Source organism: Aotus nancymaae, unplaced genomic scaffold (genome assembly GCF_030222135.1).
Source record: "Aotus nancymaae isolate 86718 unplaced genomic scaffold, 86718_ANA_hifiasm-v0.15.2.pri h1tg000040l, whole genome shotgun sequence".
NCBI lineage: Eukaryota > Metazoa > Chordata > Mammalia > Primates > Aotidae > Aotus > Aotus nancymaae.
In genome coordinates this window covers 40,768,046-40,783,650 of record NW_026988454.1, presented here as the reverse complement: position 1 = coordinate 40,783,650, position 15,605 = coordinate 40,768,046, and the positions used below count along the sequence as shown (strand labels likewise).

Genomic DNA, 15,605 nt, shown 5'->3' with positions numbered 1-15,605 from the left:
GAGGCCTCACACTACCTGACTTCAAACTATACTACAAGGCTACAGAAATTAAAACAGCATGGTAATGGTACCAAAACAGAGATATAGACCAATGGAACAGAACAGAGGCCTTGGAGTCAACGCCAAACATCTACAACCATCTAATATTTGACAAATCTGACAAAAACAAGCAATGGGGAAAGGATTCCCTGTTTAATAAGTGGTGTTGGGAAAACTGGCTAGCCATTTGCAGAAAGCAGAAACTGGACCCCTTTCTGACACCTTACACTAAAATTAACTCCAAATGGATTAAAGACTTAAACATAAGACCTAACACCATAAAAACCCTAGAAGAAAACCTAGGCAAAACCATTCAGGACATAGGCATAGGCAAGGACATCATGACTAAAACACCAAAAACATTGGCAACAAAAGCCAAAATAGACAAATGGGACCTAATCAAACTCCAGAGCTTCTGTACAGCAAAAGACACAATCATTAGAGTGAACCGGCAACCAACAGAATGGGAAAAAATTTTTGCAATCTACCCGTCTGACAAAGGGCTAATATCCAGAATCTACAAAAACTACAACAAATTTACAAGAAAAAAACAAACAAACCCATTCAAAAGTGGGCGAAGGATATGAACAGACACTTTTCAAAAGAAGACATATATGAAGCCAATAAACATATGAAAAAATGCTCATCATCACTGGTCATTAGAGAAATGCAAATCAAAACTACATTGAGATACCATCTCACGCCAGTTAGAACGGTGATCACTAAAAAAATCTGAAGACAACAGATGCTGGAGAGGATGTGGAGAATCAGGAACAGTTTTGCACTGTTGGTGGGAGTGTAAATTAGTGCAACCATTGTGGAAGACAGTGTGGTGATTCCTCAAGGACCTAGAAATAGAAATTCCATTTGACCCAGGAATCCCATTACTGGGTATATATCCAAAGGATTATAAATAGTTCTATTATAAAGACACATGCACATGTATGTTCATTGTGGCACTGTTTACAATAGCAAAGACATGGAACCAACCCAAATGCCCATCGATGATAGACTGGACAAGGAAAATGTGGCACATATACACCATGGAATACTACACAGCCATAAAACATGACGAGTTCGTGTCCTTTGTAGGGACATGGACGAATCTGGAAGCCATAATTCTCAGCAAACTGACACAAGAACAGAAAATCAAACACCGCATGTTCTCACTCACTGGCGATTGTTGAACAATGAGAACACATGGACACAGAGAAGGGAACATCACACACTGGGGTCTGTTGGGGGGTAATGGGGGAGGGACAGCAGGAGGTAGGGAGGTTGCGGGGGATAACATGGGGAGAAATGCCAGATATAGGTGACAGGGGAATAGAGGCACATTGCCATGTATGTACCTCTGCAACAATCCTGCATGATCTGCACATGTACCCAGAACCTAAAGTGCAATAAAATATGTATCTGAAACAATTAAAAAAAAAGAATTATGGAAAAAGTGTTTAAAATACAGGGCTAGAAATAAGATATAAAATTATAAAAATAATCATTAGAATAAAAATGTTAAAAATGTTAAAGATTAAAAATTAATAAAAGTATTAAAAATTTTTTTTTTGAGACAGAGTTTCACTTTTGTTGCCCAGGTGTAGTGCAGTGGCGTGATTCTGGCTCACTGCAACCTCCACCTCCCAGGTTCAGATGATTCTCCTGACTCATCCTCCCGAGTAGCCACGATTACCAGCGTGTGTCACCATACCTGGCTAATTTTTGTATTTTTAGTAGAGACAGAGTTTCACCATGGTGGCCAGGCTGGTCTAGAACTCCTGATCTCAGGTGTTCTGCCTGCCTCAGCCTCCCAAAGTGCTGGGATTACAGGTGTGAGCCACTGCACCCGGCCAAAAAATTATCCTAATGATTACATATATAAACAGCAAACAAATGAAAAAGACCAAATACAAAAAACTTAAAAACTGAAAACAAAACACAATGTAAAATACAGTCAGAACTCTGACTGAATATACATATGAATACCATATTAATAAATAAAAATTACAAGATAAAAAGATTTATTAAAAGAAAGATACTTTCATATTGGATTGCAAATCAAAACTTAACTCTGTTCTGTGTACATAAGACACACCTAAAACCTAAAGGAAATATATAGAATGTCATATGTGTATATGTAATATATACCAGACAAATGAAAAACAAAAAACAAGTATTTTATGGTATCTGAAAAGGCAACACAACATGTTGCAGAAGAACCCTTGATTTAAGAACAACTGCAAAAGTAAGAAACACTCACACATAATCTGTTTGGTTCGTTTTAGGACACTGGAGAGCTAAGCAGTGTCTTATCCTCAGAGAGTGCTGAAGATACTAGAGAGAAGGGTGATAAAAAGAGAAAAGTCGATATTCAGCACTACTTCTCTACTTGACTTTGGTCAGTTTAGAAGCAGCAGCTGAGAGGCTGAGAAACTGAGCAAAGTTTCCAGCAGTCATTTTAGAATGTGGAAACCAAAATTAGACTTCAGGGCTCTCTACAGAGAAAGATCTGCCATACAACTCAGGCTTTCAGATGAGACTTTAACAGACTGCACTCTAGGAGTAAGAGAGAACCACAAATATATCAGGCCTCATAAAGAATGATAACAGCCGGGCACAGTGGCTCACACCTGTAATCCCAGCAGGTTGGGAGGCTGAGTCATGTTGATCACTTAAGGCCAGGAGTTCAAAATCAGCCTGGGCAACATAGCAAAACCCCATCTCTACTAAAAATATAAAAATTAGCTGGGTGTGGTGGTGCACAACTGTAGTCCCACCTACTCAGGATTCAGAGGCATAAGAATCACTTGAACCTGGGAAGCGGGGCTTGCAGTGAGCCAAGATATCAACACTATACTCCACTCTAGGCAACAGAATAAGACTCAGTTTCAAAAAAACAAGAATGAAACCTAGATATAGAGATGGTTCAGTTCCAAGTTGCATTAAGGTAATGTGCCTTTAGCTTATCTGCCTAAAACAAAATGAATCCTCTCTTGAGAAGGAAATAACATCCTTGAGAACTTCAAATTATCTTCAAATTTTTTTTATTTAAAAGTCTGTGATTTACTCAAAAAATTACTAGGCATATATGGAGGCAGACTACATGACAGAAAAGCAAAGGGAAAAAATACCCAATAGAAACAGAATCACAGGAGACGCCAATAATATTGGAGCAAGCAGATGCGAATAAGAATTTATTTTCCTTGGATTTCTGAGCAGAATTTAAAAGATTAGATAAAGCCTACACATACAAAGTTTACAGCTAAGAAAAAATAAATAAATTACAAAAATACTTTTGAAAAGGCATCATATAGGTTTAGAAGCTATGAGGACTGAATGGGCCTAAATTACAGAGGAGAAACATTCAGTGGTGAGTAGATAAATAGAAATTGCTTTTTTTTTTACAAAGAGGAATTTTCCAATTATTGATGTGAGCTGAAGGTTGTGGCTTGGCCCAGATGGAGAGCAGCAGCTGAAAGATGTAGAAACCAATGTAGACTTTAGCAGTCACTTGGGAATAGAAAGATATATTGAGGGCTTGAGGGCCACAAATATACAGACATTTTCCACAAAAGACATTTGCTGTATTCTACAACTGTGTAAGAGGCTGAAATATAAACTAAAAGCTTTTGAAATTCAAAGTGAAACCTATTAAAGTCTCATGGTAATTAGGAAACAAAGTTCTGAAAACAGAAAAGGTAAGAAACAAAATCCTTGACAGTATGGTATGTTGGCACTGAGGATCTAAAGCCTTTATTCACTAACCAACTCTGATTGTAGCTAAAAGTTGAGAAACCAGGGGCTGACCAACACAAATGGGGTAAAATCATTGGATAAATTTGAGCAGTAGGATATTTATACATTTCCAAAGTATCTCCCCACATATTATTTAGTAGTTACAAGAGGTAAAAATATTATACAATGAAATTATCTGACAGAATCCACCTTAACAAAGTGATTACAGTTAGCAGCAGCAGCAGAGCAAATAAATATCGTGTGCCTCTTGAAATGATATGCTGAGGACATAGCACATACATTGTATATGCATATCTATCATAATATATTTGTATAGTATATAATATATCCTATACGTATGTATTCTGTATATTATATATATAATGTATCCTATATATATATAATACAATATATCCTATATATATATAGAATATATTGCTTCTGTTCTTATAACATGGCTCTCCAACATTTTCTCACACATTTTTTTTAACTTTTATTGATAAGTATTTAAACTGTCAAGAAAACTACAATAATACAATCAATTTCCAGGTATACACACCTAAAGTGACCACATCTTCTTCTCTGCACACACATACAAAAAAAAACCCCACATATATATATAGGATATAATATATATGGTATATATATTATATATAGATATATAATATATCTGCATAGTATATATCTGTATTATATATAGTATGTGTATATATATGTGTGTGTGTATATATATATATGTGCAGAAAGAGATAATAGTATTTTTGCAAGAATAGTCTAACCTGAATCTAATCATGAAGAAATTAGCAGAAAATCTGAATTGAGGGACATTCTACAAAACACATTTGGCATGTACCCTTTAAAAACAAAAAGTCATTTCATGAAAGACCAAGAAAGACTAAGAAACGTACAGCTTAGAAGAGATTAGAGACGTATGACAAGTAAATGCATGCATGATTCTGCATCATCAGAAAAACCAGAATGTCATCAACCATATGCTGTAAAGGACAACACTAAAACAATAGAAGAAATAATCTTGTGTTAACGTTTAATTTTTTGAAATTAATAGTTGTGCCATGCTTTATGTAATAACATGTACTTTTTCTTAGAAAACATAGTATTTGAGGGTGAAAAGTCATGATGTTGAAGACTCAAATGCTTCAGTTGATATGAAATGTATGTGGGTTTTTTTTTTTTGTATGCGTGTGCAGAGAAGAAAATGTGGTCACTCTAGGTGTGTATACCTGGAAATTGATTGTATTATTGTAGTTTTCTTGACAGTTTAAATACTTATCAATAAAAGTTAAAAAAAAAATGTGTGAGAAAATGTTGGAGAGCCATGTTATAAGAACAGAAGCAAGTAAGAGGTAGCTTGAGTTTTGCCGTTTAAATGAGATTGTACTTATTTTCATAACTCAGGTCATCACTGACAGGAAAATAGTGATTTCTCTATAAGACCTGCTCTTTTCTGTTCTTTCCTTTTTTTTGAGACCAAGTGTAGCTCTGTCACCCAGGCTGGAGTGCAGTGGTGCAATCTTGGCTCACTGCAACCTCCACCTCCTGGGTTCAGGCATTTCTCCTGTCTCAGCCTCCCAAGTAGCTGGGATTATAGGTGTCAGCCACGATGCCTGACTAATTTTTGTATTTTTATTAGAGATGGCATTTCACCATACTGGCCAGGCTGGTCTTCAACTCCTGATCTCAAGTGATCTACTTGCCTTGGTCTCCCAAAGTGCTAGGATTATAGGCCTGAGCCACCGCACCTGGCCTAAGACTTGCTCTTATATGAGAAATCCTAAAAGATATTCAGGTAGTAGAAATATGGTACTCAACAAAAACTTAGAACTACACAAGGAAACAAAGAGTGCTGGAAATTTAATAAATGAAAGCAAAAATAAAACTATTTAGGTTATCTTTCTTATTTTTAATTGCTCTAAAACTTAATTGACTCTCTAAAATAGAGGTTAACAAGCCTTTCCATAAAGGATCAGATAGCAAATACTTAGTTTTGTAAGCCAAATGGACTTTGCTGCAATTACTAAATTTCAATATTGTAGTGCAAAAGCAGCCATAGATAATACATAACAAATGACTGTGACTATGTTTTAATAAAGATCATCATGGTGTGTAATTTCATCATACTGATCTTTTTTTGGCTTCTCTAAGATGCCATACTCTCTTACTTCTTCATGTGTTTGCTCATGTGTTGCCTTTCTCTGGCATACATTATCTATCCACATTATTCACCTTCCTAACTTGTGTTTATTTTTCAAGACTTAATTCAGGAATTATCTCTTTCAAGACTCTTCCCCAAACCTTTTATTCCTCACAGGCAAAATGGGATCTCATTTTTATGATCCAATGGGAACTTATGCCTCCTCGTTTTACCTCTGACTTGATTTGTGACCTTTGGAAGTTATTTAATATCTCTAAGTCTCAGTTTTCTCATCTATAAGATAATAATAGTACCTACATTACAGGACTGTTGTGATAATATATCTTAATTACTTAACACAGAAATTGACCCATAGAAAACATTCAAAGCATGTAAATGATATCTAATAATATTGTGATTATGATTATTATTCCTCTGTCATACCACTTTGTGATGTACAATATTGGCCAACATAAAATAATGGTTGGCTCTTGGTTAGATATTATGTAAAGGAAAGTTATAATGTGATTAGGAATATTTGAATTTTTTATTTTAATAGCAGTAAAATGTACTAAATCAGAATAACATGCCTTGGTCAGTAATATATATGAATATGCAGGTAAGATAAGGAAGAATAAATATAATTCCTGTAATTATTTGAACATCAAAGTGAGGTAAGGCAAGAACTAGCAGTAAGGGCATCAAGTAGATCGGAGGCAAAATTAGCTGTTTAGCTATAATCCCTGATTGTGCTAGACAGAGGGCTCTGTTCACACAGAGAGGGAAAGCAATTAGCATTGGAACAGCATATTATTTGGCTAATATCACCTCAAGAAAATAAAACTAAATAAAATTTGGAAGGGATATTGAGTAGAGGAGATGGCAGGTGAGTGGTAAATAAAAATGAACAAAATGCATGCTTGGGAATATCTTGGATGTCCATGTTCCTGTTTTTCCTTTCATTGGTATGTTTAGGACTTGCATAAATATAATGAATACGGGGGTACATGTTGACTCATTGTTTAGTTGCTCTGCTTTAAAAGAAAAATAAATTCATGGATCAAAAGATGGCAGAGAGGGAAACTTATGTAAGTTGGTTTGGATAAAATTAAAGGAGGCAAACCTTTGATCTTTTCTTTCTTCAAAGAGTATTTAAACCTGCCCGTAGGACACAGGACAGAGAGTCAATATATTTTAAATATTATATTGAAATTATATCATGTTTTGATTTTTAATCAAATAATGAATGCACATAATTATTAATAGTACCAGAGGATTCTTTTGAAATCAGTGTCCTCTGGATTGCTCTTCTCTAAATTACTTACAAGGAGAATTAATACTTTAAGTTATATCTTCTGGCATTAGCCATAATTTCTTCATTTTTAAAACTAAGTAACATGACTCTGTTTCCTTCCCTTGATTTATTACTTATAAATATATAATAAACTTATTTTGAAGAAGGTAAACTCACTTATACATACATCAAAGGCAAAGAGAAAACCTTGAAATCAGCAAGCAAAAATGACCCACTACTTATTAATAAAGCAAATTCTAATAAGATTAACAGTTGACTTCTCATCAGATAACATGGAGGATAGAAGACAATGGAATAATATATTGAAAATGTGCAAAGGGGCAGCCAGGGAGGACCGGCGCCCCGGAGGACCGGCGCCCCGGACGTCACCTCCCGCTGCCCCAGGAGAGAGCTGCAGCCGGCCGCCTCAGGGACAGCGACACCTGCACAGATCTGGTGAGATGGCGGCAGGCTCGACTATGCTGCACGCAGTGGAGAAGCTGCAGGTGTGTCTAGCCACTAAGACAGACCCGAAGAAGCTAGGGAAATATCTGCAGAAATTCTCCGCCTTGCCCATGACGGCAGACATCCTGGCGGAGACTGGAATCCGAAAGACGGTGAAGAGCCTGCAGAAGCATCAGCACGTGGGCCACTTTGCCAGAGACTTGGCGGCCCGGTGGAAGAACTGCTTCTTGTGGACCCAAACACCAGGCCCAGGCCCGACTCACAGGACCGTGAGGAGAGCTCTTCCCAAAAGCGCTTCGGGGAGGCTCTTCAGGACCAAGGAAAGGCCTGGGGCTTCCCGGGAAACAGCACGGCCCCTAGGAGTCGATCTCACAGTCCTGAGCACAGACGGACAGCACACACAACGCCTACGGGGCTCTGGAGACCTAAGCAAAGCTCCCCCAGTCGCCAGGACGGAGCGGAGAGAAAGCGCCCCAGAATTGCCCCCGCTGATTCCGGCCCCCATCTGGCCCCTCCGTCAGGGCGCACCGGGACTCTCCCAATGACCCAGGGCCTGGAGCCTGGGCAGCAAGCCAGAAGAGGCCACGGTGACGCTGCTCAGGGCAGGCCTCCGCTCGCTCAACGCTTCGAGGGCCAACCCCAGGCTGAAGCGGTGAGGGGCCACAGCAAGGGGCACAAATCCTCTCGCCAGGGAGAACGCCCTGTAGGTGCCCAGGGCCGTGGGCAGTCTCCCGCTTCCATCAGGGAGACATCCTCCGGGGCCTGCTCCAGAGGGGAAACCCCAAGGCCACACTCCCGGGAAAGCGTCAGGGACAGACAGCCCTCTGCTAGCGTCAGGACACATAAGGAAGGAGGGCGCCCTGGCGGCAGTGGCCAGCGTCTCCCCGCCCGGGCAGTGGCTCCAGATGGCCACCCGGAGAGGCCTACGCACAGACACTCGCTCAAGAAGAGGCTGGGTCCCACGAAAGGGGACACACGGCCCGTCCCCCGGGGTCAAACAGCAACTTTCCAGCATCCCAGAGATTGAAGAGGGGAAGCCACCGACTGCTCATTTGGACGCAGTATCCGTGGGCTCCCTCTCTGAGGTGGAGGAGGGAGAGGGGGCTGAGGAATTCAAGCAGCCTGCTCTGTCATTTGAACAATACCTCACCTACGACCAGTTGCAGAAGAAACAGAAAAAGACTGCGAAATCTTCCAGCACCGCACGTGGAGATCAACAACGGAGAGCAAGCCATTCCAAAGGCACTGGTGAGTCCTGGGCTTCACCTCCGAAATTGCCTCCTGTCAAGGAAAGCCACTCCGAGAAGCTACAGGCGGCCGGTGCTGATTCCTCCGGGCGGAAAACCATGCTCAGCCACGGCTTCTCAGAGCTGTGGGACCTCTCAGAGCCCTGGATGCAGGCCAACTAGGATCTGCTGTCCGCCTTTGAGTCCATGACCGCCCAGCCACAGACAGAAACGGCACTCTCCACACTGACGTTCCAGGAGGAAGCTGGTTCCTCTGGACGCAGAGTGAATGTTAAGATGCAGGTGTACTCGGGCTCCAGGCCTGCCCGCCAGCCCCAGTGGCTGACCTTGCGCCAGCAGTGCATCTGGGTGCTTAGAGACAACCCCGACGCCCTGGGCCAAGTGAGACGCGTCCCCTCTTGGGTTCTTGAACTTGTCCTGGAAGGGTGTACGCCTGACCAGCTATGTCGCACAGAGAAAAACAATCACGCACTCATCGGAGAGACAGATGGATTGTGGAGGATTCACTGCCTCCAGGACTTCAAGGGAGAAAAGCCGCAGGAGCACGAGTCTTGGAGGGAGCTGTACCTGCGGCTCCGGCATGCCCGAGAGCAGCAGCTGCGCGTAGTGACGACCAATATCCGGGCTGCACGTGAAAACAAGCCCAACGACCGACAGACGAAGATGATCTGTTTCAACTCGGTGGCCGAGATGCCTTATGATGCTCCGAGGACCCAAGAGAAGTCTGCAGGAGCCGCTGACCCTGAAAATGGCAACATCGACCCAGACTGGCATCCCACGAAAAGCAGCCACCCTCCCTCCAGCGGAGGCGGCGGCGGCGGCAGCCTTCCCAGGCTCCCCAAGAAGCGGGCCTACGCCTGCCTGAGCTGCGGCAATGGGCAGGCGACGCCCAAGGCCAAAATCCGGAAACAGGCTGCAAAGAAAGTGGCCCCGCTGATGGCCAAGGCCATTCGAGACTACAAGAGAAGATTCTCCCGACGATAAACGCAAGACTCGTCTTACAGATGGAATCTAAGGGGAGGAGGACCAATGCCAAGTCAATGCGGGTGAAGGAACGCAACTTCCAACGGACACCAGAACCTTTGGCTTGGTGCACAGTTGCGCTTCTGAATTCTGCAGGTTACCAGTGCTGGCCCTGGGATTTGGCCTCCCATACCTAGCCACTGCCTCCCTGCTGGGAGGACACCTCAGAATTCAGAAGATGTGAACGCTTTCAGATCGATTTCACTTTGGTGGTTAACTGATCACTTTCTAAATCATGCCTCAGTTAAAATCATCAACGAGGTACAAGATGTAGGATTCCCTATTTTTTGGTTTTTAAATCATCAACTAGATAATTACTTTTTAGACACAAACTCACAAGCCATTAGTTAACACTGATAAATCTCAGTACATAAAAAAAAAAAAAAAGAAAATGTACAAAGAAGAAACTATCAATCAAGAATTCTCTACTCAGCAAAGCTGTCTTTCAAAAATTAAATTAAGACATTTTCAGGTAAAGAAAAACAAGACAATTTGTTCCTAGCAAACTTGTCTTACAAGAAATACTAAAGAAAGTTCTTCAGGCTGAAAGTAAGTAACCCTATAGGGTAATTGCAATCCACACAAAAATAAAGAACACCAGTAAAGGTAATTACCTAATTATAGAAGACAGGATAAAGACAAATGAGCAGTTTCTTAACTGATTTAAAAATAGTGTAAAATTGTATGTATATAATGTATTGCTGGGCCTATAGCACATAGAAATGCAATGTGTTTCTGCGCAAAGGAGGTCAGTAGGATTAAATCTGTATTAGAATTAACAATGTACTATTGGGTTTGTAACATTAATCAGTATACTATTAATATAATAATACCACAAAAATAAGGAGAGAAAATGGTGTTGTATGGAAGTAATATATTTCTATGTCTCACTGGGATCAAGTACATATTGAAAGCTGATTTTGTAAATTAAGGTATACATGGTAAGCTCTAGAGTAACCCCTAAAACAACAACAACAAACATCAAAAAGCATAGTGAGATAAATAATTTAAATTATTCATTAGGAAATATTTACTTAATGCAGAAGAAAGTAGTATAGAAAGAATAAAGGAACAGAAAAATACATGACACAGTAAACAAAAAGTAAAAATGACAGATGTAAATTCAACTATATAAAACATAACATTAAATGTGAATGAATTAAGAAATCTGATCAAAATGCAGAAATTGTCAGAAGGATTTAAAAAGAAAACAAGATCCAACTATACACCACCTATAGGACACACGTTAGACATGAATGTCTATAGAATAATTATTCACAACCACCAAGTCGTAGAAACAACCCAAACACCCATTGACTGACTAATGGGTAGGCAAAATGTGCTATATAGATATAGTGTTCAGCATAAGATGGAATAAAGTACTGATATGTGCTGCAACATGGATAAGACTTAAAGACATTATACTAAGTGAAAGAAGCCAGTCACAAAACACTACATACTCAGTGTTCATTTACATGAAATATCCAGAATAACAAAATCTATAAAAATCGAAAGTAGATTAGTCGTTGCTTAGGAAAGAGCATTGGATGGAGAGATAGAGAAGGTAATGTAGAGAGCAGAGTTTCTTTAGGATGTGATGGACACATTCTAAAATTGATCATGGTAATGTTTGTTGCATATCTGTGAATATAGTAAAAAAAAGAATTGTACACTTTGAATTAGTTAGCTGTATATAAATCATATCTTAATTAAGCTGTTTAAAATTTTTAAAGGAATAGAAGGCCATAGAGAGAAGTGAATTAGCTAAATTGGGAAATTCAAAAAGAGCACACAATATTATTTTAGCCAAAACTAAGAACTCTTTAATACTTCTTTTGTGAGAAAGAATAAGAATTAATATCATCAGAACTCCATTATATAAAATAACAATCCATTGTGTACATTTCTATTTAAGTTTCAAGTTATAGAAGTTTTTAAAGAAATACATCTAAAAGCATAAAGACAATATATACCTCATAGGAATATTTACATATGGAATATAAATTTTTAAAAATTGTCCATAGTTAATGCTGGGGAGGAATTTTCTTTCTCAGGCTTTATGTTTTTAAGTCTAGGGACCTCCAGAGGTCAACTGCTTGCTTTTCTCTGCCTACCCACTCATTTCTCCTAAAGGGAACAGGAGTTCATTATCTGGTTGGTTTGAGAAGAAAGAATTTTGCTTGGTCTGCTTAGCCTCTCCCTTTCCTTTCTCTGCAGGTCTCAGAAAGAATGCACATGTGCTCTCCTTCACATGGTAAGTTTGGGAGCAGGTTCTGTTGTCAGGAGTTCAGATCAGGGGAATGCTAGCAAGCCAAGTGGCAAGATGCAAGGCAGACCACTCTCCTGTCTAACTTCTGTGTTTGTCTTCAACTTGGTTCTCAACTCAGCTGGGGAAGAAAGGATTGATTCCTGGGCCCCTTCAGAACCTGAAAAAAAGTTACCTGCTATTCAGCATCATAAGCCTGATAGTTTAGTACTTTCAGAGGGTCAGAATTTCCTTCACATTCCATCACATTAACACCAGAAGGACATGAGATTCGCCTTCTCTGTTAAAACTAACAAAGAAACGGGCAAAACCAGCATTTACATCTACGTAAAGGAAATAGAGATAATATGATCAGAGCAAAGTCTTCAATTCTGCTTGTGATGTTTACTTGATTAAACTCAATGTTGCATAAGTCAATGTTTATTATGTTATTCCTAATGTATTTTCACTTGTCTGACATATGGTTTAATAGGTTTTTTAAAAAGATGGGGTATAACTGAAATTTTTATGTGGAATGCTGTTACAGAAGGGGAAAATTGGAGAAGGATTTTAAGTTTTTTAAAGCTCAACATTTCTGATCCCAAGTTTTTCTGAAAGGAAGATTTCTGCACCTATATTATAGCAAACTACCATTTGCAAATGCTTGAAAAGTGGTCTACTTCTATGTAAACATTTACAGAAACAGTCAAGCAGAAAAGAGCTTCGAGCCCACATGGTGACAGTGCTCTAGCTTTGTACATTGAAACGAAACCAAAAACCTCTGTATTTATTCTACTTGAAGTTTCATATATTGTCACACATCACAAATTAGAAAACTCTTTAAAACAATTCCCAGTTGGTACGTTTAAGATCATTTTTTCATTGTGCGAAAGGTTGCAGAGGCTATTTGTGTATATTTGCTTTAAGACAAGTAGAATTATACAACCACAAGAGATGGGGAGAAGCCATGAAACCATGCACAGCTGCCAACACATTGTCTAAGGCAGTACTTCTCAGACTGCCTTTGTTGAAGGTAGTTATTAAACCTTTTTACATTTTTCATTTAAAAATATTTTTACCTTTTTAATTTATAATTTTACTTTATAAAAATATAACTTAATTACCAAATAGATTTGGTACAAGCCCAAATCTATCTTCATTATTTTCAATGGACACAAAATTACTTCATCAAATTTTATAAACATTTCTCAATGCTTGCTCTCAAGTTCTGTGCTTATCTTATTATGAACAGGTAACAGCTATTTGTGGGCCAGCACTTGTCTACCAACCACACCTAAAGAACCGTTGACCTAAGCAATTCTTTAATTTACTGTTTTTCTACATTCAGCTTCATCTTTATGGTAATACACAAATATACCTTGTATTATCAGTGTAATTTTGTTATTGCATTGCCATAATGAAATACCAGAGAGTGGGTAATTTATAGAGAAAAGAGGTTTAATTGGCTCACAGTTCTGTAGACAGTACAAGAAGTATGATGCCAGCATTTGCTTCCATTGAGAACCTCAAGGAGCTTATAATCATCACTAAGGATGAGGGGGGAGCAGGCATCTCACATGGTGGGAACAGGAGCAAGAGAGAGAGTGGAGGGGAGAGGGACCACAGATTTTTTAATGACCAGATTTCATGAGAATTCACTCTCATGCTCACTCACTATCCAGGAGAATAGCACCAAGCCAAAATACCCCATGACCTAAATACCTCCAACTAGGCCCCACCTCCAATGCTGCGGATTACAATTTAACATGAGATTTGATGGGGACATATATCCAAACTGTTAATATATCATGCCTACCCTTGCGTTTAACCTGCTTTGACCTTCTTGTTTCTTCCTTTAAAACATTTCAGCATGGGTTTCTTTTTCCAGTTTTATGTTATGCTCTGAATTTTTTTTTGTTCTCTTGCCTTAATACATAACCTTCAACATTGGATTTTATGAGAAAAATAGCCTTTCTTTTCTCTCCTTCTCTTGATGGATGATTGAGCATCTCTGAGATCAGACTGATTTAATAGCAATATTCACAGGTGATATTATGGTCACTCCATTCTTCTGTCTCTTCTTTGTCTTTTCTTCATCCTTTCCTTTCTCCCTCCTTTTCTCTTTCCCCCATCAAATTGTAGCTGTGTGTCTACTTTAACTAGGGATCCCCTAACAAGTAAAGCCTCTGTCCTCATAGAACCCAGTATCTGTGAGGAAACTGGGTTCCTCATAGATATTGGGAAAGTAATCATTGAACACATAATTACCTACAAGAGGAATAAATTCTACAAAGGAGAAATAGTAGTTAATTTGATAGGGTTAACATGCATGGTGAGATGTGCTAACTTAGCTAATTCTAGAGGACAAAAGGTTACAGAATTTTTTAAATAAATTATATTTGATATGTACTGTCTTTAAAATGAAACTGTATCTTTTCAAAATAGTATTGTTAATTTTAAAAGTCCGAAATAAATGATTTATTAAAAAATAATTTCATTTGGTTGAATTTAAGGAGCTGAAAACAGTAATCTAATTATACAAAAAAAGATCTCTTGGCCCAAATAATTTTAAAATCCAGATTATAGACTGGATTTAAATCAAAAATATTCCTACCTTTCTTGATCATTTCAATGATTATGCTGTGAACCTTTACTATTTTTTGGCTGTATTCATCAAATCATCAATTTAGCTTTCTAGTCTGAAATTTTGAGCAGTTCTGTCTTTCTTTAAAATCATTCTCTAATTGGAGACGGATCCAAGATGGCCGGTTAGGAGGAACTCGGGATTGTAGGTCCGAGAGAAAGCACAGAGGGTGAGTGGATGCTGCATTTCCAGACGGATTTTTACTGCCCACAGACCAGGAGATTCACAGGCGGAGGAGCCCCACGGGTCACCAGCGCCGCTGTTTTGCCCGGCGCGACCGCTTGGCCTGCGCCCTGGCACAGCAGCTCCCAATCCAGAGTGAGCGAGACTGAGTCCCCTCTAAGCCAGCAAGGGGAGCTGAAACGGGGAGCCAGGCCAGGAGATTCCTAGGCAAAAAAGCGCCACGAATCTCAGAGCTGCGGTTTCAGCTGATGCAGCGGCTCCCGGGGCAGAGCAAACAAGACGGTGTCCCCTCTTAGCCAGCAAGGGGAGTTGAAACAGGGAGCCAGGCCAGGAGATTCCTGGGCAAAAAAGTGCCACAGCAAACACAAACCCGGGATGGTCCAGCTCTGTGGAGGAGGGGCGTCCGCCATTACGGAGGCACCCTGCAGTTCCCAGGGCAATCTGCCATCACCAAGGCAACCCGCCACTACAGAGACTCTGTCATTACGGGGGGGGCCAACATAGCGGAAGCAGTTCTAACTACACCCATATAAACAGGACTGCAGGGAAGTTCACCCGGAAACTGGGCGGAGCCCACAGCA

General features: G+C 39.7%; 1 protein-coding gene and 1 pseudogene across 1 annotated transcript in view; both read left to right on the top strand.

The window, feature by feature from the left end:
* The window catches only part of CENPW (centromere protein W), a 369,844-nt gene that overhangs the window by 326,535 nt on the left and 27,704 nt on the right, over nucleotides 1-15,605 (top strand). The window contains exon 6 of the mRNA XM_064360717.1: nucleotides 12,170-12,206. Within this exon, the coding sequence (XP_064216787.1) occupies nucleotides 12,170-12,206 (37 nt within the window). The remainder of the gene's footprint in view (nucleotides 1-12,169; nucleotides 12,207-15,605) is intronic.
* Nucleotides 7,679-9,913, top strand: LOC105733339 (elongin-A2-like; annotated as a pseudogene).